Source organism: Cygnus atratus, chromosome 13 (assembly GCF_013377495.2).
Source record: "Cygnus atratus isolate AKBS03 ecotype Queensland, Australia chromosome 13, CAtr_DNAZoo_HiC_assembly, whole genome shotgun sequence".
Lineage (NCBI taxonomy): Eukaryota > Metazoa > Chordata > Aves > Anseriformes > Anatidae > Cygnus > Cygnus atratus.
Genome location: NC_066374.1, coordinates 12,862,972 through 12,889,246, shown reverse-complemented (window position 1 = coordinate 12,889,246; position 26,275 = coordinate 12,862,972). Strand labels below are relative to the sequence as shown.

The window sequence follows — 26,275 nt, the reverse complement described above, 5'->3', positions numbered from 1 at the left end:
CTTTGATTCGTTAATTAGTGATATTAATTAGTTGTAATATATTAATTATGAACTGATATCGCTAACATAAAGGGAGCTGAGTGCAAGAATGAGCTTCGTAACCTGTTTGCCCTGGCTCCGCCTCGGCCAGATCGGATAAAAAGCCTGCAACAGCCCCAGTTCCCTGCTCCAATGCCAGATGCAGACCTGCTCTTCCCCACCCTGGAGGTTCCCCAGTTCAGTCCCTGGCTTGTTAACTAGAGCAGCAGCCTGTGCATGCCGTGGCGGTGTCGAGCACGCGTTGTCTGGTGGCGTAAGTCGTGTGGCTCGAGGGCGTGAGCACAGCAGCATCCAGCCCTGGCGAGACTCAGCCTTTGCGACCTGGTCGAGGTCCTTTGCGCAACCAGATGTGCCGAGGCTTTGCAACAGGCTGGTGCTTGACGTGGAGGTAGGAGGATGTATTGTGTAGTTTAGGCCGTCCGTCAGGTCTTTTGCGTGCGCCACAGTCACAGCAGAGGATCTCTTCGGTCAATGGAAGCAAAGCGGTGCCGTCGGGCTGGAGGGCTGGTCTCCGTGGAGGTGGGCGCGGGAGGAAGGTCGCAGCTTTGTGGCAGAGGAGGCTGGAGCTGGAGATTAATGAAAGATGGCTTGACAAAAGAATTGGGGATGCTGCAGCCAGTAATCCGGTTTGGTTGGGTTTATGCTGTGGTCAGTTGACTCCACTGTGATACTGTTAGCCTGACAGGAGCAGGTAAACACGCTTGGCAATTTATTTAGCAACAATTTCCAAGATGTGAGAGGAGTGCAGAGCCGTGGAATCAGGGAATTTTGGTGTAGCTCCTGCAGGCCAGTACTGGCGTGGGCAAATCTGCACAGCAAATGCTCCCATAGGAAATATTGAAACTTCTTGGCCTTCATCCCGAGGATGCTTAGGGATCAGGTAGCATCCATGCAATTTAGTAATCTTTAGATTTAAGTTGTGTCAGTTATTGCCAACTCTAGCAAAATACCGGGCTGCTTGGTGATGTTTCCTTTCCCCTCTCCCTCTCTTTAGATCCAGAAACGTCACTAAATATTAATACAGTATTTTGGACTGTGTGAGCCGTCAAAACAGGATGACATGACCATTTTTCAGCGGCGGTGGGACAGTCCCAGTGGGAGCATGAGCTCTCCTATTACTGCTTCTCTGCCCGTTGTGGGAGACCTGTGACATTTATTGCTTTCCGTGACGTGCTGGTGCATGCTGTGAGTGATCCCAGGAGCTCGGTGCCGAAGCAGCCGAGGAGTCAGGGTGAGACGGCATCACTGCCAGGGCTGGAGCAACCTGGCGGCTGAATGGCGCAGCGCCGGGGAACCTGGAGGAGCACTTGTTCTTCTCGTGCTTCCTTCATCTGTATGGATTAATGGCTCTCTACAATAGCTGGCAGTTACACCCAGTTAGAGAATTTGGGGGCTACAGCTTTGGGGGGGTCGCTTCTGCAATGGACTGTAGGGCCAGGACTCAGCATACTTCTGCCCACGTTGTTGCCAGAGGGATGCTTGGCAGGAGCTGGGCTGCCCGGTGTTGCCACTGAGCCCTTCAGCTCCTGGGAAGATTTTCAGCCCCCGGTAGTGCAAAGTAAATATTTAGCTGACTCCTCTCGGTGTTGATCTGCAGGCAAAGGGTAGGTAGGTAGTTAACACTTCTCCCCCTGCTGTGTGCTGTGTGCTCTTGCAACTGGAGGTAATTTGGTGATTTGACAGCGTTTCTCCCTCGCACCGAATATAAATAGGCGTTGGCACACCTACTGCATAAATGCAGCATTGCTGGAGGTGGGGGGCAGAAGCAGCCGATACCTTTGTAGTTAAAGTGCAGCGTGCTGACGTAATCCTAAAAATTGAATTTCTGCAGTGCACTAGCCGTGTTCGAGTTGTATTGCAGATAACCCCTCCTGCTGTCAGAAACCACCAGACTGCGGGCCGGTCGCCCAAACCCCTGCGGGCCTTGGACCTGAGTTGGGATGCTGCCTTCCCCTTCTCATTGCACGCCGCTGCCTCGGGTGCCCCATCTCCATCCTCGGGATGCCCTTGATGGCTCAGTGCAGGCTGGGGAGCCCAAGTCCTCCAGCAATTAACTGGGAGAACTGTGAATTCTGCAAGGCATCCGAATTCGTTGTTGTGTTGTGTTTTTTTTTTCTTTAATGAATGCATGATATGTGTGCATGGAAATATTGTGGTGAGGATTGGAGAGCCAAATTAAAGGAAAAAAAGGCTTTGATTTTGCACCAGTAGTTAGCTGATGAAATGTAAAGATGCAGTGAGCTGATTAGTGATTCTGGTAATGTAATTAATGCCTCTGTTCTTTCATACGTGCAGAGCTGGAGGTTGAGCCAAGCGCTCAGTGAAAATTTGCCCTGAATGCACAGTTCAGTAAGCTCAGTTATCGTTCCCTAGTTAAGATTCCTTCAGTAATTCCAAATTAAAGTTGATATACTTGTAAACCTAAAACAGGGCATGCTTATGAATTACAAGGGCTGGAGAATTCGGTTATAAGATGTGAATGTTAATGCCACCAAACCAGTGCTTACCAGGTATGGGAGGGAACAGCAGTAGAGCAGGGGCTGAGAAAACATCTTGGTGGTTGTTGCTTTTTCCAAAACGGGTGGTGGAAGGGCCTGAAGTCCTCATCTCCATTCCCCTGGCTCTTACAGGCAGCTGGCCTTGCATAGTTCTGCCATTGTTTCTTCTAACATCTCAAGCGTCATAAGCCATTAATGTAATTCCCAGTCTGAAACCAAACTTAGATGAGCTCATTTTTGCCTGCAACACGATGTTGGCATGCCTTACATGAACCCTTTCTCTTTTCGTCCTCCCGCCCCATTTTTAATAAACATCACATTATCAAAATATTACTGACGCCGGATTTGCCGTCTTTGGTTTACCGTAGATAACAGCGTGGAGTGTTCTTTCCGTTTTGATTCAATAGTGCATGACAAGGGAATCCAATTTGTTCAGATTTAGATGACATGCCTCCAATTATGTAATTCCATTAGGAGGTGCCTGCAGCCAAGTCTGTGCTCACAGTCTCTGCAGACATAACTATAATGGGACGTGTTGCAATATTGCTGTGTGGTAAGCACAACTTTGATAGAGAGCATGACCTGTCTCTCCAAGTCGTGTTTGTGGGAACGGAGAAGATGAAAAACGGTCTAGCTGTACTTAGGGCTCTAATCTGGCAATAAGTTATGTCACTACAAGAACAAAGCTTTGCAATGAGAGGTGAATTTGTAATGGCTATATATTTTATGTATTCAAAATCAGACAGTAAATGCAGCGCTTTGAATATGATCTTATATTCAATTCCATAAATGGAAGATATATTGGTTGCAGTTTTTCCTCTTGAATACCATTTCAGGTTCCTATATACTTGGGAATGTTGGATATTTATGAGAATATAAAGCAGTGATGAAAACGTAAGACTAAATCTTAGCACAGTTACAACTCGCTTTAAATTATTAATCTTTAAGAAGCGTGATAAAAATTCTGCTATGCAAATTCTGCAAGGCTGGGGTTGGTGTACAGACACATTACCATGGAGCTATCTAAATAACATCTTTAAAATAATCATGTAATGTTGATACAGACTTACAGTTTCTGCAGGCAGAAAAAGGCAATTCTAGTGGCAGATCTGTCTGCCCAGGAAGCGGGATGTAACACCACTCATAAATAAAGCTGTTTAGATGAATTTAGCATCACTTGCAATCCAGCAGATCTCTGCGATGCCTTTGGGTAACGTAGCTTAGGTGGGGCCTGGCTGTGGCTCAGCTCTGCTAGGGCTGGGAAGTGGTTGGATGGGGCGCACGGGATGTGTTTTCGGTAGAGGATGCTCAGACCTGTGGAAGCTTCACAAGTTAAAGAGCATTTAATAGCTGTGAAAAGGTCAACGCTTTGACAAGCATGAGAGATCTCTTGCTCAGTCTTGCGCTCTTTGGGCTGCTGCTCTAGCACCTTGTACCGCAGGAGGAGGTTCAGCATGTGCTCCGTGCCTGCCCTGCGCCAGCAAAGCTGCTCCATCCCGCTCCTGCTCTTCTGGGCAGCCAGGTCCAACTCCTGGGCTGCAGGCAGGTCTGTGCCACAACACTGGGATATGAGCTGTGTGCCCCACAGGTGTTGGCTGGTACTAACTAGAGCTTGGATGGGCGTGTATTATTCAAACGTATAGCTTTTATTAGGAGAAAAGCTCCCTAATCCTTACTGCGGGAAAGTATGAGTGATAGCATCTCTACTTCCACAATCTTTTGCAGTCCTCACATGAATATATGAAAGAATTTAATAATGTTCTAGGTTAGAGAATGGGCATGCATATGTATACATCTTTAAAATCAATCTTCTCTGACTTTCTTTCCTCTTATTTATGTTGAGAGAGGAAGCCAGCAAACGATTTCCATGTATGATGCATCCAATATCACCTTTCACATAAACAGAAAAAATATGCTTCCTCTGTTGATGCGATGAGACTGGGGCGCATTTAAGTGTCTAGAGAAAGTGTCATTTTGTTTAAAATAATGTGAAGAGAAGCCCGGTCTCAGTATGTTGAAAAGAGTTATGCAGGTGCTGCTGTTTTAATGACAGTGGGGCTGAGATGTAGTTAAAGATGCTGCTGAGCCCTGGCACAAATCGCAGCTGCCGTGAGCAGGGGGGAGACCTTTTGCACCCCGCTGCTCGTGTCCACGTCCGTGCTTGGACGCTTCACCAGAAAACCTTGCTCAGGTGGCATTTGGCAGTGCATTAATCTGGCCTCTCAGCGGATGGCTCAGCCTGCGGATATAATGGAGTGTATCAACCTCAGGTTCAAAGCCCAGTGTAATTTCGTGGGAATGAATTGTTCAGATAAAGTCAGTAGAACACAGTTTCTTAATCTGCTAAATGGGAAAAGACACTGCTGCCTGGCGCTTATTGGATTTTGTGCAATTTGAGGAAGAAATTAGATTGGTTTAGATTAACCCCTCCAGGAATGGACACCTAGGAAGAGGCCATTGTCACTCAGAAGCAGTTGATTTTCAGGTTTATTTATCTGAGCAATCCAGCTGCCGGCGTGACTGAGCAGAACCTGCACTGTTGTGCTGCACTTCTTCATCCTCTGGAGCGCCCGTCTGCTGAGTTCAAACAAGACAGCATCGATCTGCTGCAAACCAGACTGCACCCTGGTGTCGGTGGTGCCAGCCGGTGGTGCTTTGCCTTCTCTCCCTGGTAACAAAGACCCGGGTGGGCTTCCCTGTTACTCAGGGGAGAAGCAATCGTGAGAGCACCTGTGCTCCAAGGCAAACTCTGCCCTTGGCTCCCTCCAGCTCTGCAAGCCTCCCTGTTTGCCTCCCTCTAAGGAAGAAGTCCCCAAGGTGGGCTTGGAAGAGCACCATGGACCTCGCCATCTGCAGCTCTGGGTGCCAGCACGTTGTTGGATTAAGTGACAGCAAGCGTGTCTGCGTGCAAAAGGCAAAGCCCTCACAGGAAGTGCTTTTCCAGCTAGCAGGGTGAACCAAGCATCACTGCCTGGCTGCGGAGCCTCCAAAACTCTGTTCCTGGATGCATTTCTAAGCCAAATTGGAAGAGCTTGGGGTCCCGAAGTGGCTGTGCCTTGGCCGTACAGTATCTTACCTTGCCACTTGCCTTTGCACAAGTACTTGCACGTCACAGGGAACGTCTGCAAGAAGGTGAAACGTGAGAAAAGAAAGAGGATTGTTCACCCTCTTGTTGAGAAGTGAGCTGTCAGGTGAGGGATGGCTGTGCTTTCGCATCTGTGAGCAGCCAGTGGGAACAGCTTTGCCCCGTGCCCATCCCTGGAGACTGGGCACTGTGGGGAGAGCGTGCCTGTCCTCCCAGAGGTGGCTGGAAGGCAGCCGAGCGCTGATGTTGGGAGAAGAGGTTATTACTCAGTATTGTGAGTGGCGAGAGGAAGTGTTCAGCATATTATATTCTGGGACACCTTCCCAGAAAATGTTTCCTCGCGGTAATTACAGCAGTGATGCCGTAAGCCCAGGCAGTGGCTCCCCTTTGGGTTTTAGGCTTGCAGTAGTGAAGATGAATGGAGCAGACTGTTAGGAAAGCTCTCAGAGATGAAGTTTTGCCACAGCCTGTTAAATCAGGAGCCCCTTCGGCGAGGGCAGTGCATGTTCCTCAGCCTGACAGGGGAAATAGCCTGGCTACAAGGACAGTGATAGCCGAAAACTCGTCCTATTTCTTACTGGAACTCCGAGGAAGCTGCTGCAGCTCCCTCTCTCCTGTCACTGGACACATGCTGTCTCCTCCTGCATTGCTTGAGCTGGGTTAAGAGCTCCTGCTGTTTGCCACGGTGCTGTAAGCCCAGGAGCTCTTCGTTGTTTTTGGTAAGGGGTTACAGAAGATCTGTGAAAGCCACAGGACAGATCCAGCCTGACAAGGGTCTTCTATAGGCTATCCATCTCGGATAACGTGCAGACACAGCTGAACGTGCCCGGGGAGCTGTGGTCAGCTGAAGGGGACCCCAAGTCCTCCTTCCCCCTCTCCGTGTTGTGTGACACTTATACTTATGTTCTCCTGCGACTCCTGTTTCTCCATTTATATAAACAGATAGGTTTTGGTAACAAAGGAGGAAAAGAAATGCATGACAGAAATGCGTGCTGCTCTCTGACCCCGTGGTGTTGTGGGACTCTGCATTGACAGGTCCTGAAGGGACACGCATCCACTCGTGTCCCTTCCCCTTCAAGAGGACTGCAGAACACACCGGAGGGGAAGAGGAGGAGATCTGGGGGCCGGTAGCTGATACAGGCAGGATGCACTGAAGGAGGCACGGAGTTAAACACAGGAAGTCCTTCACTGAGATGGAAGTAGCGAGGTCTCCTTCTTTGCTCCCTTGAGCAGGGCAGTTGTTCTTTCATCTCTTTATTCTTTTTCCAAGGCAACAGTACTCTCCCACTTCATGCGTGCCATGTTTTTGAGGTGTATAGATTTGTGCTCTGTTTCGGTTCCTCACTGGAAACAGGCTGTGTGTTTACTTGGAGGAAGTTGACTTGTATCGTGGTTCTGCTCCCACAGCTGCACTCCCAGCGTCTTTGGCTGCAGTGGTTCAGATGGTGAGGGGAAACGCAGTGAAGTCAGGACTTGAAGCTCCCTGATTGGTGAACTGTAAATTTGAGCCGGAAAATGTGGCTGTACTGTAAAATTCAGGACACCATCTGTTTCATTGCTTGCTTGCAGTAACATTTGTACTTGATAATTAAAATGTCACACACATTTTTAGCCAGCATATAATCCATGCAGGAGTAGAACTGTGTCTTCTGAAAACCATTCGGGAGATGCTCACGGATAAGAATGATGCCATTTTGAACCATTTCCTGCTGCTTATAGGGGAGTGTTTTGCCATTTTTTCATATTTTGAGGAGTAGGGTGGAGGGATGGGAACAATTGCAGCTTCTTTTGGAAGGACCTGCGAACCTCACTGAATAACACTGGATTTTTGTGGTTTATTGGATGAAGTACGGTTTGTGCTGATTCAACGCACTCATTCAGTGCTTGGCCTCATTTGATGTTTAGAAAGTCCTCAAAGAGGAGAACTATAGTTCTCTAGCTGGATCTGTCTGCTTCCCTTTAGCATCAGTAGGAATGTGAGCAGCCTGGATAGAGATGCCAAAGCGGTGACTTTGCAGCCTTTTTCACACACGGATGCTTCTTGACCAGATGTTTATTTTGTGTTAGGCTGGTCGTGCTGGGGCTGGGCTGGTGGTGCCTCTCCTGGTTTTGGTCTGGCTGGTAGGTTTGCTTTGGCTTCAGTTGCAATCAGTTTGTTTTTAAGGTGTTTTTAAGGATATGCCGTCTGTCTTAAGCAAGACTTCTCCAGCTGGTCTGGCCAAGGGCTCAAAGCACCGTCTGTTTGGTTAGCTCTGCCTGGGAAGCTGAGGATGGTGAGCGCAGCAGGCTCAGGGCTTAAGAATCACAGCAAGAGGATGCTCAGGAAAAAGGTCAGGTTTTGGTCCATCTTTGTGGTGTTCTCACTGCGAGAGAGGCAGAGCAAACAGTGTCGTTTGTGTGCTGTGCGTTCGGGTGGTTTTTGCCCAGCGATGCTGGTCATCACCCTTTCAGCTCGCGCAGAAGGGAGCTGGGCTCCTCTCCTCGGCTGGCCCAGGTTGCTGTGTCTCCTCTTTGCAGTGACCTCAGTGCAGCTGCCAGTTTGGCTGAAGTTTGCTCCGCGGCACTGAAAAAGATGCAAAAACAGAATTTGGTTTTGGCTGTCCTAAAATTGGATTCTGAACATCTTAATGCTAGAGATTAATGAACAATGTAGGAGGCATCTGAAATCCGTAAAAACGCAATGTGTCTTAGCTGATATCTGTGCTGAATGTGCTTTCGCTGACCACCAGGAAAGCATTTGATTAGGTATTGCCAGCTCAGTCTCTGCTTCCCAGGCACGTCACACGCTTGGACCGTGTAGACAGTCCTCCTGTCAACGTGATGGACATATCCCTGCATTGGTTCAGGGTTGTGTAAGAGGCAAAAGTGTCATTTTCCACGAAAGTGCCTCTCTAAGGGCATTGTTGTAACTAATTCAGACTAAGTAAAACATGCTTTTACTAAATGTATGCGGTGGAATGAGCAGACGTTGGAAACGGGATGTTCTGCTCCTCTTGTGATACCTGGAAATTCTTGATTGCTTAGCTGAAATAAAAACGTCTCCCAGCTGAGCTTTGGCACAACAAATACATCGGCAAAGTTTTATTAGAAATGCATTCTGCTATTCCATGAACATTTTAAATCCATTTATGTGAACTATGGGTGAGTGAGATTTTTTAAAATCCTGGTCTGCTGGGAGATATTTAAAGCTCACAGCTTTACGGTGCATTGGTGTGTGCTATCAGCAACTAGTCAAGATTAAAGTTGAAGTCAGGAAAGGAGCTGCCGTGAGTACTTCAGGAGGGCTCACCAGCAAGTGAGCACATGAGGTGCTTTCTGGGCTGTCTCCTGGCTTAAAGCAAACAGTTTGATGACACGCTGGCATTCATGCAGGCTTCTTCTATGTTGAGGCTCTGGACATTTCCTTGCAGGATTGGGTCCTGCGCTTTTGCCAGGAGACTCTATTGTAATGTGTGAGAGAAGGTTTAAAATATTCTAATTGTCTACCATGAAATTACAGTTTTGTTCCCTGGAGTAGAAAAGTGAGTTTAAATCATTAACACCACAAGTCTCAGTGATGATTACAGAAATGTTTGCAAGTGACTTAATCAGAATAGTTTGTCTGAGTGGCCCATTTTAATATTATTGCGCTGATTAAGTTTTCTTAGCTAATATGTGTTTCATTTCCAATTCAATTAAATGAGAATCCCCTTTCATTACGTGATATTACTGAAGTGCCCTAGTGGGGCAGGAGCACACTTGGTATTTTCAATTGATACAGATTTCTTCATTATACAGTCTCGTGGTGCTAAATGAAATCAATGAAAGCTGAAATTAAAATTGTAGCAAGCTGCAGCTATAAATACGTTGTCCATTCCTCAGCCCCTTTCAGCAATAGGAATGAGAATATATTAGTATCAGTTCATTAATTACATTTCAAATACATTTTCAATAGATGCCTTCCTTTGACAAAAGTTTAGAAAGACTATGAAAGATTTTTCCTTGCGTTTCTGTATGTCCAATAATTATGACAAGCAAAATATAAGTGGCATTAATGTGCTTTTATTATACAGTATATATGTTCGCTTTTGATTTTAAAAGCATTCTTGTGTAACGTATCATGAGCTATGTTAGCTGGCATATGGGAGATTATCTGCAAATGGCTTGTGAACATCAGCCTTACATTTTCTCACACAAGCCAAACCTTGATCTTTTATGTATTATTGAAGAGAATTGATTTAGATCTGATATAGTAACAAATGATTTTATAAACACCTCTCTGGAGTTAATTCCCCATTGTGGGATATATGAAGTTCTCAAAGATAATGTGTTTGATCTTGAAAGCTCCGAGATTTCTCAAGTGTTGGGGCAGGGCTATTGAACAGTACGTATTTTTATATAGGAAGCAGTTGGGAGGCATGTTACCATGATTCAAGCAGTGATTAGGAAATTACAGTGAGTGCTGAGGAAATAGGATAGGTACAGCTTCTAAATACGCATTCATACGTTCACGAAAAGGACAAATATATGTGTTGAGCTGAGACTGGGACCCTCTAAACCATCTTGTTCCTAGACGATATTAACAGCAGAGTTTACAAGTAAAGTGCGCAGGGTTCACTAATCTTTAGTTTCACGTGTCCTGTTTGTGTGGCCGTTTGGTGGCAGGTTCAGAGCAGCAGTCCCCATCCCACGTGCTGCTTTTGTGCCGCTCACCGTGCACCTGCTTGAAAAGTCACCGCGAAGCAGAGACTGTCTGAAGTATTGATTTCTGTTAAATTATTAAAGTATTTTCATCTGGTCAGAGAATATGTGGCTTAGCGTGTTTAAGGCGTATCTAAAATGTATATGAATATAAAGATGAAGCCTTTTTCTTTAATACTAAATATACACTTTTTATAAACAAGAATCTGGAATTTTTTAGAATATGATAAATATCTTAGCATAGTTATCCTGGCTCCATAAGTGCAATGAAAATGTTAGCCTTGGCATATCAATCGTGCTTTACAGATGACTGTAATTTCCTGAATGTCAAAACTCCAAATTTTTCTACTAAGCAAACTTTTCAGTGGCAAAATAGATTGCCTCCATAATATATCACTGTGGGCAGGAAAAAATGAAATCTTTATGTACTGTATTATGAATCAATGAGGCATTAAGATTTTTGGAAGGGTGAGCGGACTCTGGAAAATGAAAAACTGCCACTATTCCATCTCTGTAAACCGCTGCTTATGGAGCGTCGGCTTTGCAAACCTCTATCTTCCACGCCACAGAAATATCAGTTACAAGTCGAAACCAATTCCTGCAACAGCATTTAGATAGGGTAAATACTGTAGTAAATATCTGATTTATGGCAACATCCTGTGGTTATTCACCAGCTCTTTTGCAGTAGCCTAGCCTGCCTGCCTTTTCATTTTGGGAGGTCTGCCATGCTTTCTAATGAATCCATAGGAGAGAACGGGGAGGTGCCGGCTGCCGTGCACCGGGGAGGTGCTGTGTGACACAGCTCCTGGGGACGGGGATGGTGCCGCAGCGTCTGCGTGGTTCCTTGCACGGGGAGTGGGAAGGTGTTCCTGGTACTATGTGGATTTGAGATTGTTCCTGGTACTTATGTGGATTTCAGGTGGTGAATTTTCAAAAGACATCACCCACACCTGTATTTTTCCTAGCGTGCATTAAGGGCAGGATTGTGCTCTGCAACCTCTTTTTTAAGGAATAACTGACTTCGGCAAGAAAGGCACTTTAAAAAGCCAAGACCTTGCCTGACACTGGGGGCAAACCCCACAAATTCAGCATCACTACAGCTCAGCACCTAGCAAGAGGGGCAGTGCGACGTGTTCTTAGCTGGGGCTCCTCTGCCAGCTCCTCTCTTTCCCTTGGGTTTTACCTCCCACACGCGGCTCCAGGGTCCCAGTAAGAGTGAGAGCGGGCTGCCTCAGCACCACTGCTGCCTTCCATCCAGACGCCTCTATCGTGTAACGAAGTTAATGAGGTGGGAAGCTTTGCTGCTCCGGGTAGGTGGTGGTGGGCGATGGGTGCTCCCAACAGGCGCTTCAGCCCCTTTCCCTGCAGCCCCTCGGCCGGGTGGATGGGTCTGGGCGCTGCCACCTTTCCCCTGCCAGGCTCCTGGGTGGAGGCGGCGAGGTCGGGGACGGATCCAGCCGCTGAGTCACTCTTCTATTTGCCGAGTCTAAAAATGGAAGCTTGCTTCTCTTTTTATCCACCACTAAAAAAAAAAAAAAAAAAGTGAAAAAGGCTACTGTTCTTGCTGAATTGGTTGTGTGCGAGGGTATCCTGCAGAGATCTTAATAATACAGGCAATTATGAAATTAATACCACTCTGGCAAATCTGCAGGGCAGCTCTCCCCTGCGCAGGCAATGCTGTGGACAATTAGTTTGTGCGTGAGGGTAGCTGGGAGCATGTGTGTGTGTGAGGCTGCATATTTTTTACTTCTTTAAAACCTTATTTTCAGTATACTTGTGTTCCAGGTACCAGCTCCGCACATATACGAACAGGTACCTTGAGCTGAAAAAATCTTCAAATGCTGCCTTCCTCTGTGCCTAAAGTGCTGCTTTTTTGCAAATCTTTCCCATTTGATAATTTCATGGGCAATGATGGGCTGGTGTAATTGCCACTCTTGCAAAATCCAGCTCCTTTTTATGGGTTCCTCTGGCATTTTTCTCTTGCTGCAGTTACTGTGGGTAGGCTGCTGGCTTCCTACCCCCACCATTAGTGTTTCTAGACAAAACATCTCTGTGATTCATTGGGTGCTGATAGAAGTGAAAACATAATGATTACTTAGAGGAAATGTAAATTTACATTTGCTAAAGGCTTTAATTCACAGCTCTGAAATACTTATCTCCCTTCCTCCTAGGCCCTTGTTCTGGGCTAATGCATGTTATGATTCTCCTGTGCCATACTGAGACCAGAGTAAAGGAATATAAGTCCATGTGTGTGTACTTTTGCAGACTGCTGCAGAGAAGAGCAGGTTTTTTTTCCTCCTCCTTCTCCCCTTTCCCATATTTTTTATATTTGACCTTATAAATGGCTGTAAAAGGGAATGCTGCTGTTCTGACGGCACCTCCGCCAGGTATTGCAACAGGTGGTGGCGTTAGCCACTGCTGTAGGAACTGCTTGTGGAGGAAAAAAAAAAGTTTGCATTGCACTTTCAAGATGTACTTCTTTAGTAGGGTGTCATTTATACAGCTAGATTTTGCTGTACTTTGAATTTTGGACGAGGCGGATCTGGGCGTTCGGTTTGAAATGGCGGAATGAAGAGATGTCTCACTTCGTAGCTAAAGCAATAGGACCGGCCCTGCTCCCGGCCCGCCTGGGCTGGGTCCCTGAGCAGGCACCCAGTGGACTCGGGGTGGGGGATGAGGCGGGGAGGTGATAGGTGAGGGCAGCAGACCGGCTGCAATGATCCTGCTCCATGCATACTGCCACCATGGGATGCTGGGCGTGAGAGTTTCCTCCCGAAGCTCCTGGGGAGCACAGCAGCCCCGCTCTGTGCTGCCACGGCCAGCAGCGGGGCCCTTTCCCTCATCTGCTGGGCTGGGAGCACAGGGAAGCACTGGGGGAAGTGGGTGGGTGATGCTTTTCAGCTGCTGCTTCTGTTGTCATCCAAATCACTGATGTGAAGCATCTGGGACCAATCTGGAGTAGATGCAAGCATTTGATTCCCAGCGATGTGGGTGAGAGCTTGCCAAATATTTTGGCCTAGCCTCTGCAAACTGTCCTGCGTGAGCATCTCTCAGCCGGGAAGTGGTACTCTCATTTGGGGGGTTTACGAATGAAGGGGTTTTCCCAAGCATGCTTGGTCGGAGGAGGAAGGGCTGTCACCAGGATGTTCACCCCATCCTTTCAATTGTGTCCGTAGGTGACACGGTTTGTTAAGGATTAGAGTCACAGTATTAAATGAACATCTTGCTTCTCTCTGAGCGATCTCCAGGCGGATGCCTGCCTCTAACAAATGAGGCAGCAGGGGTATTTCTCTTTGAGGAACAATTTGCAGTATTAGCAAATCAAATTCTCGGTGGGCCACTCTTTATGGGAATTAACCTCACCTACTGGGAGCCAGGCGCTCTGGGCACCCGGCCTGATGTAATTGAGTTTGACTTCTCCTGGAGACGTGGTGGGGATGATGGATGGGCAAGGGAGACCCACGCCACGCTGGCCTCGTGCCCCATCTACTGAAAGTTAAAATACATCAGCTGCAGGGTTTGGCGGCTTTGGAGTTGCACGTGGAGGATTTCTAACCTGTGGTGCTGCGAGACTTGCACCGCTGGTGTTTCTGACCTCCCATAGCTACGCTGTAAAGTTATGCAGTGCACAAACCTTTTGCGCATGGTGCAGGGTAAGGGAAGAGCGTGGAGCCTGCTGCAGCGGGGTTTTGGAGTGGTGGTGGAGCAAAGACAGGGTCTGGACCCATGTGTAGGACCATCTTCCTCTCATCAGATGAACTACAGAAGAGGAAAAGTTGCTGTCTCAAAAAAACAAAACCAAAACAACAGCTCAGCTTTTAAAGATGAAAAGAATATTCTTATAAAGTAGTTCAGTTTATGGGGAGGGTGGTGAGGATGTTGGTCGTCCTTGTGCCATTAGTCAGTTCTGGTTGATTGCACGTTGTTCCTGGTGCCGAGTCACCAACCATATGATTATTTTTCTTTTTTTTCAGTAGCTCAGTTCTTTATCCTTAGTTTCATATGCAGAATCCCTGCTGCAGGCTTTTATTTCATTTTATTTGCTTTTCTGTTGGACGTGATACAAATCTCATCTGTCCCTCTGCCCCTGCCCTTTCCATTCAAAGGAAACTTTCCTTTCAAAATGTCTGTCCTCACCTGTGGTGTAATTGGGTTTCGCACTGCCCTGTTAATATACGACAAAGTCTGTAAGCTGACCTGCTGTGAAAGAAAAATCTCCTAGAATAGGAAACATTCCCAAATTTCCCTTTCTCCCCCGTCTTCAACCAAAGCGTTGGAGACACTTTTGCAAAACTGCCTCCCATTCATTGCACGAGCCCATGTGCATGTCCAAACCGTCTTAGCCAGGCTTACCACCTGGATGAGCTTGACCTAGATGCAAACTGATGTGCATGAGCAAGTTTAAAGGGTAGCCTTAGCTTTGCTGGGAGAATGGGACTGCCCCAGTATTTCCCCCTGCTAATCACAGCTCTGCTTCCTCAGCCGTGCACCAAAGCTCTGTTGTCCTGGTTTACCTTTCCCCCAGGCACAGTCTGAGTGGGATGTCAGGGCTGCAGTGCTCCCTGTGCAAGGGCTGTCGGTTTCTCCCCCTCTGTAGCCTTTGGGAGCCCCTCTTGCTACAGCCTCGTCTCTTAGGGGAAATGGGAGAAGGTCACTCGGTCCCTCCCCTGCTTATCCGTACACTAATGGATGTAATGTTGAGTAGGTGGTTAGCTTTCAGCTTCCATCTTGTGCTTCCTAGCTGACGGCTCCATCAAGCCAGGCTCAGGTTTCCAGGCTGAAGGCATGGCAGCTGCCAGCACCCGACCTCCAGTCTTCCTCTGCCTCAAAGAGCAATTAAACAGCCTCTGTCCTCTGACGGAGGTCGATATTCCTCTGCCTTGGCACCAGCAGGACCTAAAAGGGCTCATATGGGTGGAGCCAACCCCCCCCAGTTGTGGTCCTTGTGGAATTAGTGTTCTCTTGGACCCCAGAGCAGTGGTTTGAAGCCTTTCCATTGGGGTTAAGGTGCCCTTCCCTGGGAGTAGGTGCAATAGGTAAGGCCCCTAGATGGGTGCTGTATTCAGACCCTGGGTTGCTCAGCTGTCAGTGGTTTTGCCAGGCCGCTCATGGTGGGGTGGCAAAGCAGGAGCGAGGGAGCTGCAAGCTCCCCACGTGCTCTGAAGTCTCTGACTTTACTCAGTGCTGTCATCCCCTAGGGGTTCACACCTCCTCAATTTGACTTCAATTTGCCTTTTTTTTTTTTCCTTTCATGTTGCTTTTAGAAGCTTGCTACAAGGATGCTTTTTAAAAAAATCATTAGATTGAAAAAATAAAAAAAAAAGATTCTCATTCAGCCCCTGTGCTAGGCAGAGGTGGGGAAGGTGGGGAACGGCATGGCACAGATGCACTATATGACCACAGAATTGTCTTTCAAAGAGAGCAGATGGCTCCATCTCAGTAAACCTCTCAGAGAGATTCACCGGAGGTCTTTGAGGTTTCAGTTTGCTTCTTATTTTCTCCGAGGTCTGTGCAGGAAAGAGAGGGGGCTGCTGTGGGCTGAGGAACTGGACAGCTGAAAGCAGGTTTGCGCACTGACTGCATGCTCTGCTTGGTCACTTTTAGCAAAAATCTTCCCACATGTGGTAGAAGTAACACAGCACCAAGAATTTCCTATTTCTAGCCAGCACCAGGGCTGGTTTGGGAGCTGGTTTGTCTTTTGTCAGGGCAGGTAAAGAGGCCCGCTGTGCCAGGGCTGCACATAAAGCTGAATCAGAGCCCAGGCAGAAGAGTGGTGTGGTGTGGGACCTGCTGGATCACGGCCTCCCTGGCTCAGCTTTCTCACCCTGGTGGAGGGTGTGTGAGCCATTAGCTGGGTGTTTATCTGAAGAGAGCCTCTGACCTTTTCCGAGCTCCTCTACAGAAATGGTTCATGTGCAAATAGTTCGTTGCTCCCCAAAATGCTCTCGCTTTAACCTTGCAATGATGTGATAAGCAGAGCAGTTGGTTTAGCACAGGGAGCAAACTCAACATCGTGAGACTGCTCGGTGCTCGCGGTCCTCAGGAAATAGCTGTGTGCAGGGAGCTACCAGGAACAAGTGACTGTCGTACCATCACAGACTCCTGGTGGCCCCAGGGTCAACCTACTTTCTAAGTTGCCTGCGAGCAACTTTTGTTCTCTGCTTCATAGGCATCCAACTAAACTTTATTAGGAAACCTGTATTTCTGAAGAGGGCAGTTCTTTAAGCTGGAGGGATGATTCACAGTGAAGTCTGAGCTCTACCTGCAAACATGTTGTCTCGGGCTCTGAAGCACAAGCTTCAAGGAATGGGCAGGAGCTCAACACCCCCTTGTTAAGACAGCGGAGGGAACAAGCTGTTACGTACGGAGCTAAAAATAATTGCAAAGCTTTGAATCTGCCTCCCAATTGCAGCAGAAGGGTGTTCTAAGCGCTGATGGCCGAATCCGTCTCTGGCACAGCTCTCACTCGATGGTGCATTAAAGCGTTTGTGACTTTTTGAAGCTCAGTTCAGATAAACACACAGCAGTGTGGCTGCTTTTTTGGAGCTGCCGTGATTTCGAACTTTGATCAGTGTGGCTTGGGGCTAACCCAAAAGCTGGTGTTCCCAAAAGGAATGGTGCCTTTTCCAGTAGAATTTTAACAGGGAGACTGAAGAAGGGGAGAAATGCACAAGACAGCTGAGATGGGCCCAGCAGCTGACAAAGCAACGTATGACATGGCATAACTAAGAAGTACAGTGCTGGGCCTGTTTGTAGGGTACTGTGCTTCAGAGCAGGTGAGCTACAGGGTCTGCGTGGGGCGTCCCATAAGCCTGCCCACAGCCTGGTTTCCTGAGCACAAGGTGCTGGAGGGAGCCCGGCCACGTCCATCCTCACTGCAGAGCCGAGCAAGCGGCTTTGTTCAGCCTCCTTCACCTGGGCTCCTTCAACTTCCTGTGACAGGTACTGATGGAGGTATTTGCCTGGATGAGGCGATCGGCCACCTAGGGTGATGGTGATCCATTACGACACAGTTTCTTCCACCAACATACACATTTTATTCATTCTTTTGCTTTTACAATAGCAGGAAAGAGAGGCACTTTGTCACTGCCTATGACCAAAGAGCACAAAAGGAGAGAGGCTGAAGAATTTGAGCTATGATAAAATGCTCACTGCATTGATCTTGGCTTGGGATTTGTTTTCCTTCTTGCATTAACTCCCCATCGATTGCTGTGATGACCTTAGAGCATGTGGGTTTGCTGGCCGTATCCCTCAGCAAGCAGCACCCCGCTCTTGCATCCCGCTCTGCTCCCAGCCTCCTCAAACCGCTGATGGTGCGAAAGCGGGGCCAGTTGGTACAAGAGGGGTAAGCAGGGCTTTGCTACGGCCTCTTTGGTCATACTATATGTTATATATAGGCATGCCACGGCTATGGTACTAACTTGTTATTGCTTGAGGGATCGGGTCATTATTTTAGCGCAGGATGGTAGTAAGCTGGATCCAACTGCGAGGAGTTCTGGCAGCTGTTAAAGAAGGGGTTTGGGTTTGCCTTGGAGATGTTCTTTGTGCCCACGCTTTGCAATGACGCTTTGGGAAAAATTACCTTCCTCTGGACCATGGCAGGGGCCTTGGCTCACGGAACGTATTTGCTTCTGCGTTAAAGCCCTCGGAGCCCGGGGTGGCTGCAGCAGCGCCAGGGTGAGCCTGCAAACACGTGGCAGGGCTGATCGTGGCGTCCTGGCTCTCCAGACATGAGGTGCCGTTGTGTCGGCCACTGATGCTTTATCAGGCTCCATGGCTGTATTTGGTTTTGCAAGTTTATTGTACTTTCCATTTATTTAATCATTTATAAGCTTGGATGTTCTAAAAGAGAAGGGGAATGGTGACTCTCTCTGTTTCCTGTCCCCCATGCTACTGGATGCTTTCAGAGCCTGTGATTCACTTTCGAGTTCACCCAGAGACAATTTTCTGTAAAACATTGACATCTAGTGGCTTTTCTGCTGAAGGAAACGATGGGGAACAAAGGCTTGGATGAGGGTGGCCAGCCACGATGTCTCCTGGAGAGCAAAGAAATACCCCGTCTCCTCCTCACGCAGCACCCAGGACATGGCGGTCCCAGCCTGGGGGCTCGGGGCTGCTGGGCACACGCTGCTCTGTGTCCTCATCCTGGGGGAGTGAGCTTCCCTGGCAGGACTATTTGCTTATTGAGCTGCCTCAATTCAGTTTACTTAAGCAGATTGCTCTTACCCTGACAGCACTGTGTGGCAGGGCATCCTGCTACCTCTGGGCACTGGGCAGGGACATTCCCCATGAGAAGTGCAGCCCGTAGCACTTCTGGTGCTGCCCTGGCGCGTGCTGTCATGTCACAGCCGTGCATGCAGCCTCCCTGTGTGTGCCACCATCCTGCTGCTCCAAACAAAAGGCTCCACTTCCCTTGGAATATCTTTTGTTAGAAAGCACTGTAATGCACCGTTTAATTTCCTGTTATTTACTTCTCTATCCTCTCTCATCTTTGTATCAGGTGAAAGCAGGAGGATAAAATGGTGTTTGCCTGGGCTTTTCCGTGATCTTCGTTTCAGTTCAAGGAGGTTGGGTCTTCTGGGGACATCCCATTTATCTGGCCTGTGAAAGGAAATGTCTTCCAGGAAATGTTCTCCTTGCAGGCATAGCACTGTTGTAGGGCCTGTGCAGCTCAGACCCACGGCTGCTCACCGTGACAAGTCATATAAGCAGCACTTTGCAGGCAACAGAAAGTTGTCAGCCCAGCTCGGTTGTGCACAAAACAACACTTTGCTCTCAAATGAAGCTCCCACGTGCCTGGGGAGCAGCCTGTGCTGCTCCTCTGGAGGGGGCTGTAAGTGGTGTGGCCATGGAAAAGCCAGAGCTACCGGTGCCTGATTGGGCTCGGGCTTCCACCACAGGAGATGTTTTGATAATGCCATTGTGGGTCATGGGAGGGCATCTCTTAATGCCCAGCATGAGCATGTTACTACATGGGCAGCCCACCAGAGATGGAAGTTTGGGGTTCCCTTCAGCCTGTGTAGATGCAAACCCGTTAAGCAGAGCAACATGTGTGCAGATATCACCGTTTCTGTTCCCCCACAGCGACTTTGTTCAGTTATCCTTCACCTCGGAGAGGTGAGCGCACAGAGGAGCACTCTGCAGCAGGGTTTCTGAAAGCATCTTAAGTGCATCTCCAAGTTTCTGTTGATTCTGATTGTTAATATGCCGTGCGCTCAAGACGCAGGAGACTAAACGCTCTGCCTCTCTCTCCCCTTTGCAGGAATTTCTACTATATCACCATCCTGCGTGACCCTGTCTCCCGATACCTGAGCGAATGGCGCCACGTGCAGCGAGGAGCCACGTGGAAAGCGTCCCTGCATGTCTGCGACGGGCGATCCCCGACCACCGAGGAGCTGCCCAGCTGCTACACGGGGGACGACTGGTCGGGCTGCTCCCTCCAGGAGTTCATGGATTGCCCCTACAACCTTGCCAATAACCGCCAGGTCCGCATGCTGTCCGATCTCAGCCTGGTGGGATGCTACAACCTGTCGGTCATGCCAGAGGAGCAGAGAAACAAGGTTCTGCTAGACAGTGCCAAGGAGAACCTGAAACGCATGGCCTTCTTCGGCCTTACTGAATTTCAAAGGAAGACTCAGTATCTCTTTGAGAAAACTTTTAACATGAACTTCATCTCGCCGTTCACGCAGTACAATAGCACAAGGGCCTCCAGCGTGGAGATAGACGAGCAGACTCAGCAGCGCATCGAGGCCCTCAATTTTTTAGACATGGAATTGTACGATTATGCAAAAGACCTTTTTTTGCAGCGGTACCAGTACATGCGGCAGAAGGAGCACCAGGAAGCACGGCGGAAACGCCAGGAGCAGCGCAAGATCCTGAGGGCGAAGCAGGCGCACCTGAAAGAGCAGGGCGAAAACAGCTCCAGCACTGACTACATAGGGAACGTGGAGCGGTGGCGGCGGTAGTGGGGGGAGCTTCTCAGGAGACTCGCTGGACACCGAAAGCAAAGCAGAACCCAACCCAACACCCAAATCGGAGCCGACAGAGTAGTCCAGACAAATTAAGCTTCTTAAATATTTGAAGCAAAAAGAGGTTAAAATGTTGCCTTTGCAGTTGCCTTTGCAGTAAATGTTGTACTGTACGTGGAACACTTAATCCTAGTGCGTAATTAAATTGTCCTTTTTAGGTTTGTTGGATTATTTATGAAACACAGGAGCCAAGTAAGCTCATCGGAAATGGTTGCTTGGACATTTATTTAAAAAAAAAATCCTTAAATTAGTTATGAATACAAAATGGGATGCTGGAAAATGTTTATGATGCTCTGCTGAAACCTATCTGGGAAGCAAACTCATTTCCTAATAATGAGCATTTAACATACTCTCACAATACAGTATATGAGCAAAACCTTTTCCTTTTGATTTTATCTTAATTTTATTTAATAATGTGTTTTCAAAGGGCACCAACTGCTTATGATATTTACCAAGTTAATGAATGGACAATGAAGGGAACAGTAAAGGTCTAGAAAGAATATTGACTAGTTTTATGTATAATATTGGCTTTTAAAAGGAATAGAAGTGATTTCTCTAGTTATATAAATATTTAAAATTTTAAACTTTTTCTACCTACTGCTGTTTAGAGTTTTAAGCTTGGTCTAACTCATATTAAAAAAAAAATAAATACATACATACTCAATGCCAACGTTAAAGGCATTATTTCCAGAAATTTTCAGGTCAATATGATTTTAACCATTCTGGAGAAGTTACAGCACATCTTCATGTTTCATAAAGCCTTTTACCAATTATAATCTTGTGACAGTATCTAATTTTAGGTCTTTCTTACCCATTAGAATACATAATGCTGAACTTATTATTCCTTAATAATTGGTGATATAAACTAGATGAAATTGTGTTGCGGATATTTGTATAGTGTCTTTAAAAAGTCATAAAAATCTCTAATCCCAGCAATATTATAAAGAGAATTGCTCAATTGAAGAAGTAGATTTACACTTGAATTAGGATTTACTTGCAGTAAGTCTTTGCTACACAATATAAAAATAGGGCTGGTTTTTTACACTCTTGAGCCCTTCTTAGTGACGACCGACTAGCAATGACTAAAAATGATGGAAACAAGTATTACCATAGCCATAGTTACACTGTATGAGAAAGTTGCATGGTGAAACAGGATGCAGGCACTGCTGGAGCTGGAGCTGTTGCCCCATCGGCCCCAGCAGGGCCAGGCTCACCAAGACCAACAGGGAGAGGAGATGGGGCTGTAGGTGAGGGGCTCCTATAATCTCTATGCAAAAAAAAAAAAAAAAAAAAAAAAAAGAAAAAAAAAGCTCTGTAAGGCTTTGGTTATAAATTCAGCGAGTTCAGAAATTTTGTACGTAGCCTGCAGCGCTCTTGAGCTTTGCACTGAACGGCGATCGCTGTCCGCGTGCTCGGTCGCAGTTGGTGCGCGCGTGTCTGCTTGGCTCCCCGCTCGGTGCTGGGTGACGGAGGCACCTGAGAACGGCATTCTTCGTCCCGGTATACACGATGCTTACAAGGCTCACTTGCACTATTTCCTTTTGCCTGTAATATTATATACACAAAGAGGGCAGGGGGCATGAAATGCAGAAGGAGGCTTTAAAAACGTCTCGAGGCTCCGCGCCTAAGTTAGCCGAAGGTTGTGTTACAGCTGACGTTGTATTGCGACCTGGGTGGGCAGCAATCCTGCCTGGGGCAAAGGAAAAGCACGGCTGCAAACCAATACCCTGCATTAGCAACTCAGAAGAGAGAATAATGTCGTGTACAGCATTTCTTTTTTTTTAAATGAGAACTGCAGTTGCCAATATGATGTCTCGGTTGTACTTTGTTTTTTATGGGGGAAAGTAATGCGCTCTTAAAACTGAAAGGCACTGCTGGAAACAGGACTTAACCATGAGCGAGCTGGAGGGCCTGTTGCAGAAGGTGCATTTTGTTTTTATGCTGTGGTGTGCATGGTTTACAGAGACTAGTTGCATTTTCTTTGTGTATACTGTTTATTGTATATAGGGGATGTACGAATATAAGGATACCGTTTTGTCATAATCATATCAAATTCTACTGATTTCCACTGTAGATGCTGTCTTATTGTGTAGATTTACAAGCCGATCCACTGACTTTGATTGTGTAATTTAACAATAGAACTGATAAATAAAATTTAACTACAGTCTTCTGATTTTCATGTGATTATTTCTTTATGTGAAGATGCATTGGCAGTTGTGCAGTTGAGAATGGTAATTTTGACTCAGATGAAATAGCTGTTGGCAGGCAAATATAGGAATTTAAAATCATGGCTTTTCTGAAGTGTATTTAAACTACAGCCTTCAAGAGCAAAGCCGCTTTGGACTTTCTCTTGTTCGGTAGTTACTGCACAGGTTTTAACTGCTTTTCTGAGCTTTTCTCAGTGGTGGTTTCTGCTGATTTTAAATATTATTGTCAATGGTCTGCATCACTGAGGGATTGTTCCTGTGTGTGTACGTGTATGTGTGTTTGTATACATATGATTATTCTTTTCTTTTGTATGATACCCACCATTTTTGCATCAGAGCTGGCGCCAGGAGGTGCTGCCTTGCAGTTTCCAGTGCGCCCTGCTTTATTGCTTCCTGGGGTATTGTCAAGCACAAATAATAATAATAATAATAATAAAAATAAAGCAGAATTAGATGCAAAAGCAGATGAGATGAAAAGGAGCAGAATGACCAAAATCAACTAGAAAATATGTTGGTTTTTTTTATGATTTGGATGGAGGCCTTTCTTGGTGGTTACAAAATGTACCCTCAGATCAGCAGCACTAACACTGGGGCCGGTAGACTCAGAGGTGTCTGTAGAAGCCTATGCCTTGGCTTAATCCAATTCCCTGTAAGGATGGAGGTGTCCTTCCTTTTGTGAGTACCTGTGGGGCGTTTTCTCTGCAAGGCTTTTTGAAGCCTGAGTGTTGCGGATGGGGATATGGAGGGATCTGCCAGCGCACAAGCATTTGACTGACATGGCTTTATATATTTGTACGCTGGAAGTGCTGCCAGTGGAGCTGCTAATGGCATGGAGGTCACAAAAGGTGCTTCCCTGCAATGAAAAAAGCACCAAATGGTGAAGTCCGGCATAAAAGCAAATGGTTTGGGGGTTGCCTTTTGAGAGGAGTACTTTGTCAGTTGGGAAAACTTCTGCTGCAGGATGGAGAGCAAGGGGGATGTGTTTGGACAAACTTAGAAGCGGAGGAGCTACATCCATGAACCAGGTAGCACTCGGGCCCTCTGGTACGTTTTGAAAAGCCTGGACACATGTTAAGACTCTTCTGAGCAATGAGATGTCTCTGAGTTTCCATCAGATGGGGATGAAGCAGAACTAGTGCTGCCAGCATCAGTGCAAGGGCAGCTGGCGTGAAACTGGGAGATGGAGATGGGTAGCACTGATCTGTAATGTTAAAAGGAATCTGTCATGTTAAAAGCCATCTTGGCTTCCGCAACAAAATTGATCTGCAATTTTGCTGGATTGTTCAGTTTGCCCTCCAACAGATTGGGAAGTTGATAGCTACAGTGGTCTTGCAAAGTGCTGTATTTGGGGCAAATATTTTACATTTACTAAAACTTACCTAGATGGTGTCTAGTACATAGGGGTTGTTGGAAGGGAATTGCTCAGCTAATTTTTGTCAATGAACTTTGCAACCTATTTGTATAACATAATTATATGTTTTAGTATAGCGTAATATATATTTGATTGCACTGTGTCATCTTTGAGTAAAAGTGAACTAACTGGATTTCTATTTCATGTAACTTATAAAAATTTCACAGTATCAAAAACGATCAGAGACATGAATGAGACCTAATGGATGCAGTGCAGCTGATGTTTCAGCTCGTGAAAATCACCGAGGAGATGAGAAGAAAAACCGATACATCCCCTCTCAAATTTCAGCCAGAAACATCAGGTAATTGAGTGAACCTGCCAATCCAATGCACACCTTCAGCTGCAGACCCAGACTGCTGCGAAATGTTTTCCAAGGAGGTGATGGATTTAAATCTTTGACTTACAAAAAAAAGTCCCTGTTTCCAAAACGTTTGAGTGGAGCTGGGAAAGCTTTGATTGTTGCCAGACCTCGGGGGGGGGGGGGGAAGCCCTTTGGCGGTGTGGTCCCCTCTGCTTTTAGTGCCCCTTCAAGACACTGGCTGTCCCAGGTGTCAGGTAAGGCTTCCCCAGAGTTAATATCCAGAAATGGCTCAACATGATTTTAAAATTGCAGTAACGAGAGACAGGACATGCTGCATGTTTCCTTGCATGCCTTTGCCATCAAGAGTGCCAAGGCGCTAAGGGACATGTTCTCCACCAGCCCCCGAGCTGGGACCCACAGCCTGTGAGTGCAGCCCTCAAGGGGACAGGGGGACGTTTGTCCCCTGTGGCTGGATCCGGCCCTCCCGAGCCATGCTGGGCATCCCAGCCCGCCGCTACCCGCGGCTCCAGCGTGCCCAGGAGGAGCAGCGTGCACGGCACCGTCATGAGCACACAGCAAAACATCTGAACTCTTACCTATGAAATTCAATTCTGGATTTCCTGAAGCAATCTCCCCATTCCACCAGCCTCATCAGGGAAGAGTGTAATTTCATTTAACCCATTTCTTGAGTTCAGAGTCAACTGTGTTGCCATAATGCTAATATCACTGTTCTGCTATCCCCAGAGACCTGAGCGACGAGTTTAGGCCCAAAATCAAATTTGGCTCGAAGCTTCAACAGGATCTATCAGCGAAATTACCTGTGGTCTCTACCCAGTAGCTTTGTCATGCAGTTCAGCTCTGAAAGGATGCATTAGGCCAGCCAGGTGAGGTTATATCACTTTTTGTGTTGGGAGCAATGAAATGCTGAAACAATATATATGCAAAGCAATCAAAACATTTAGAGCGAGGGCTGAGTGTTCATTTTCAGAATATGAAAACAGCTTTTTGGTATTCTCGGCTCTCTGAACTTGTATTTGCTTTTGTATGACTGCAAATAAGGTTTTCACTTGCAAGGATGTTTGCAAGAAGTTGTTGACATAAACCTCGGTATAAACTATAAACTGCGCAAACTGTATTTTCTACTGGACGTTCGTGGACAGAGGGCTGTGAATGACTCCTCGAAGGATGCATTCATTTGAGCCCCTGTTCTGCTGAAGAGTTCTCGGCCACCTGACCTTGATGAGGAGCCCCACAGCAGAAATTTGCTGTCTGGTGGCTCAGTGTTCCTTTTGTCAGCGAACTGTGAATTGTCTTGTAAAGGAAGTTCGAGAGTGATGAGAGCTAGAGTAAGGAAGGATGAGTTCAAGGGGTGTTTAGGCCAAGCAAAAGGTCAGAAAAAAACAGCTATTTTGAGGTTCTCAAGTCACATTTCTGTTGTTATCTTCGAAATGACGTTTTTCTTTTAAACATCCCCCTTAAAATTTGAAGGAAATCCGGAACGGGCTTGATCCAGGAGCCCAACCTGGCCTTTTCTTTCAGGTCAAAGAATCCCGCCTGCCCCGGGATGGCCATTTTCGCGACCTTAAGCTTTTTTAAAAAGCCACCCAGCCGAAGCTGCGGCTCCGCGGCCGCCAGAGGGAGCCGGGGGGAGCCGGAGCCGGGGCCGGGCGGGACCGGGCGGGCTGGCGGGGGCCGAGCCCGGGGGCCTCGGAGCCCTCCTCCCGGTGCTGCTCGGCCTCCGCTTCTCCCCGAGGGCCGGTCCCTCGCCGTGACACAGCCACAGCTCCGCGGAAAGCGGGGTTTCGTGCCCTGCCGGCGGGCGGGGGGCTCCCGGCGGCCCGGAGACGCGCGCTCCGCTGGGAGAAATCGGGAATTTCCCCTCCGGGCACGGCGAGCTGGGAGGCGTCTTACAGACATCATCGCACCCGAAGAACTGCTGCGGAATCGGCAAGCGCGGACGTAATCTTGAATGCCTGGGAAATCTCGCACAGTTTCAAAATAATTAAAAGTGGGATTAGTCCAGATG

General features: G+C 47.3%; 1 protein-coding gene across 1 annotated transcript in view; it reads left to right on the top strand.

Annotated features, from left to right (window-relative positions):
* The window catches only part of HS6ST2 (heparan sulfate 6-O-sulfotransferase 2), a 130,575-nt gene extending 108,078 nt beyond the window's left edge, over positions 1-22,497 (top strand). Inside the window, exon 2 of the mRNA XM_035541757.2 lies at positions 19,565-22,497. Coding sequence (XP_035397650.1) covers positions 19,565-20,267 — 703 coding nt within the window. The 3' untranslated portion in view covers positions 20,268-22,497. The remainder of the gene's footprint in view (positions 1-19,564) is intronic.
* The last annotated feature ends 3,778 nt before the right edge of the window (positions 22,498-26,275 follow it).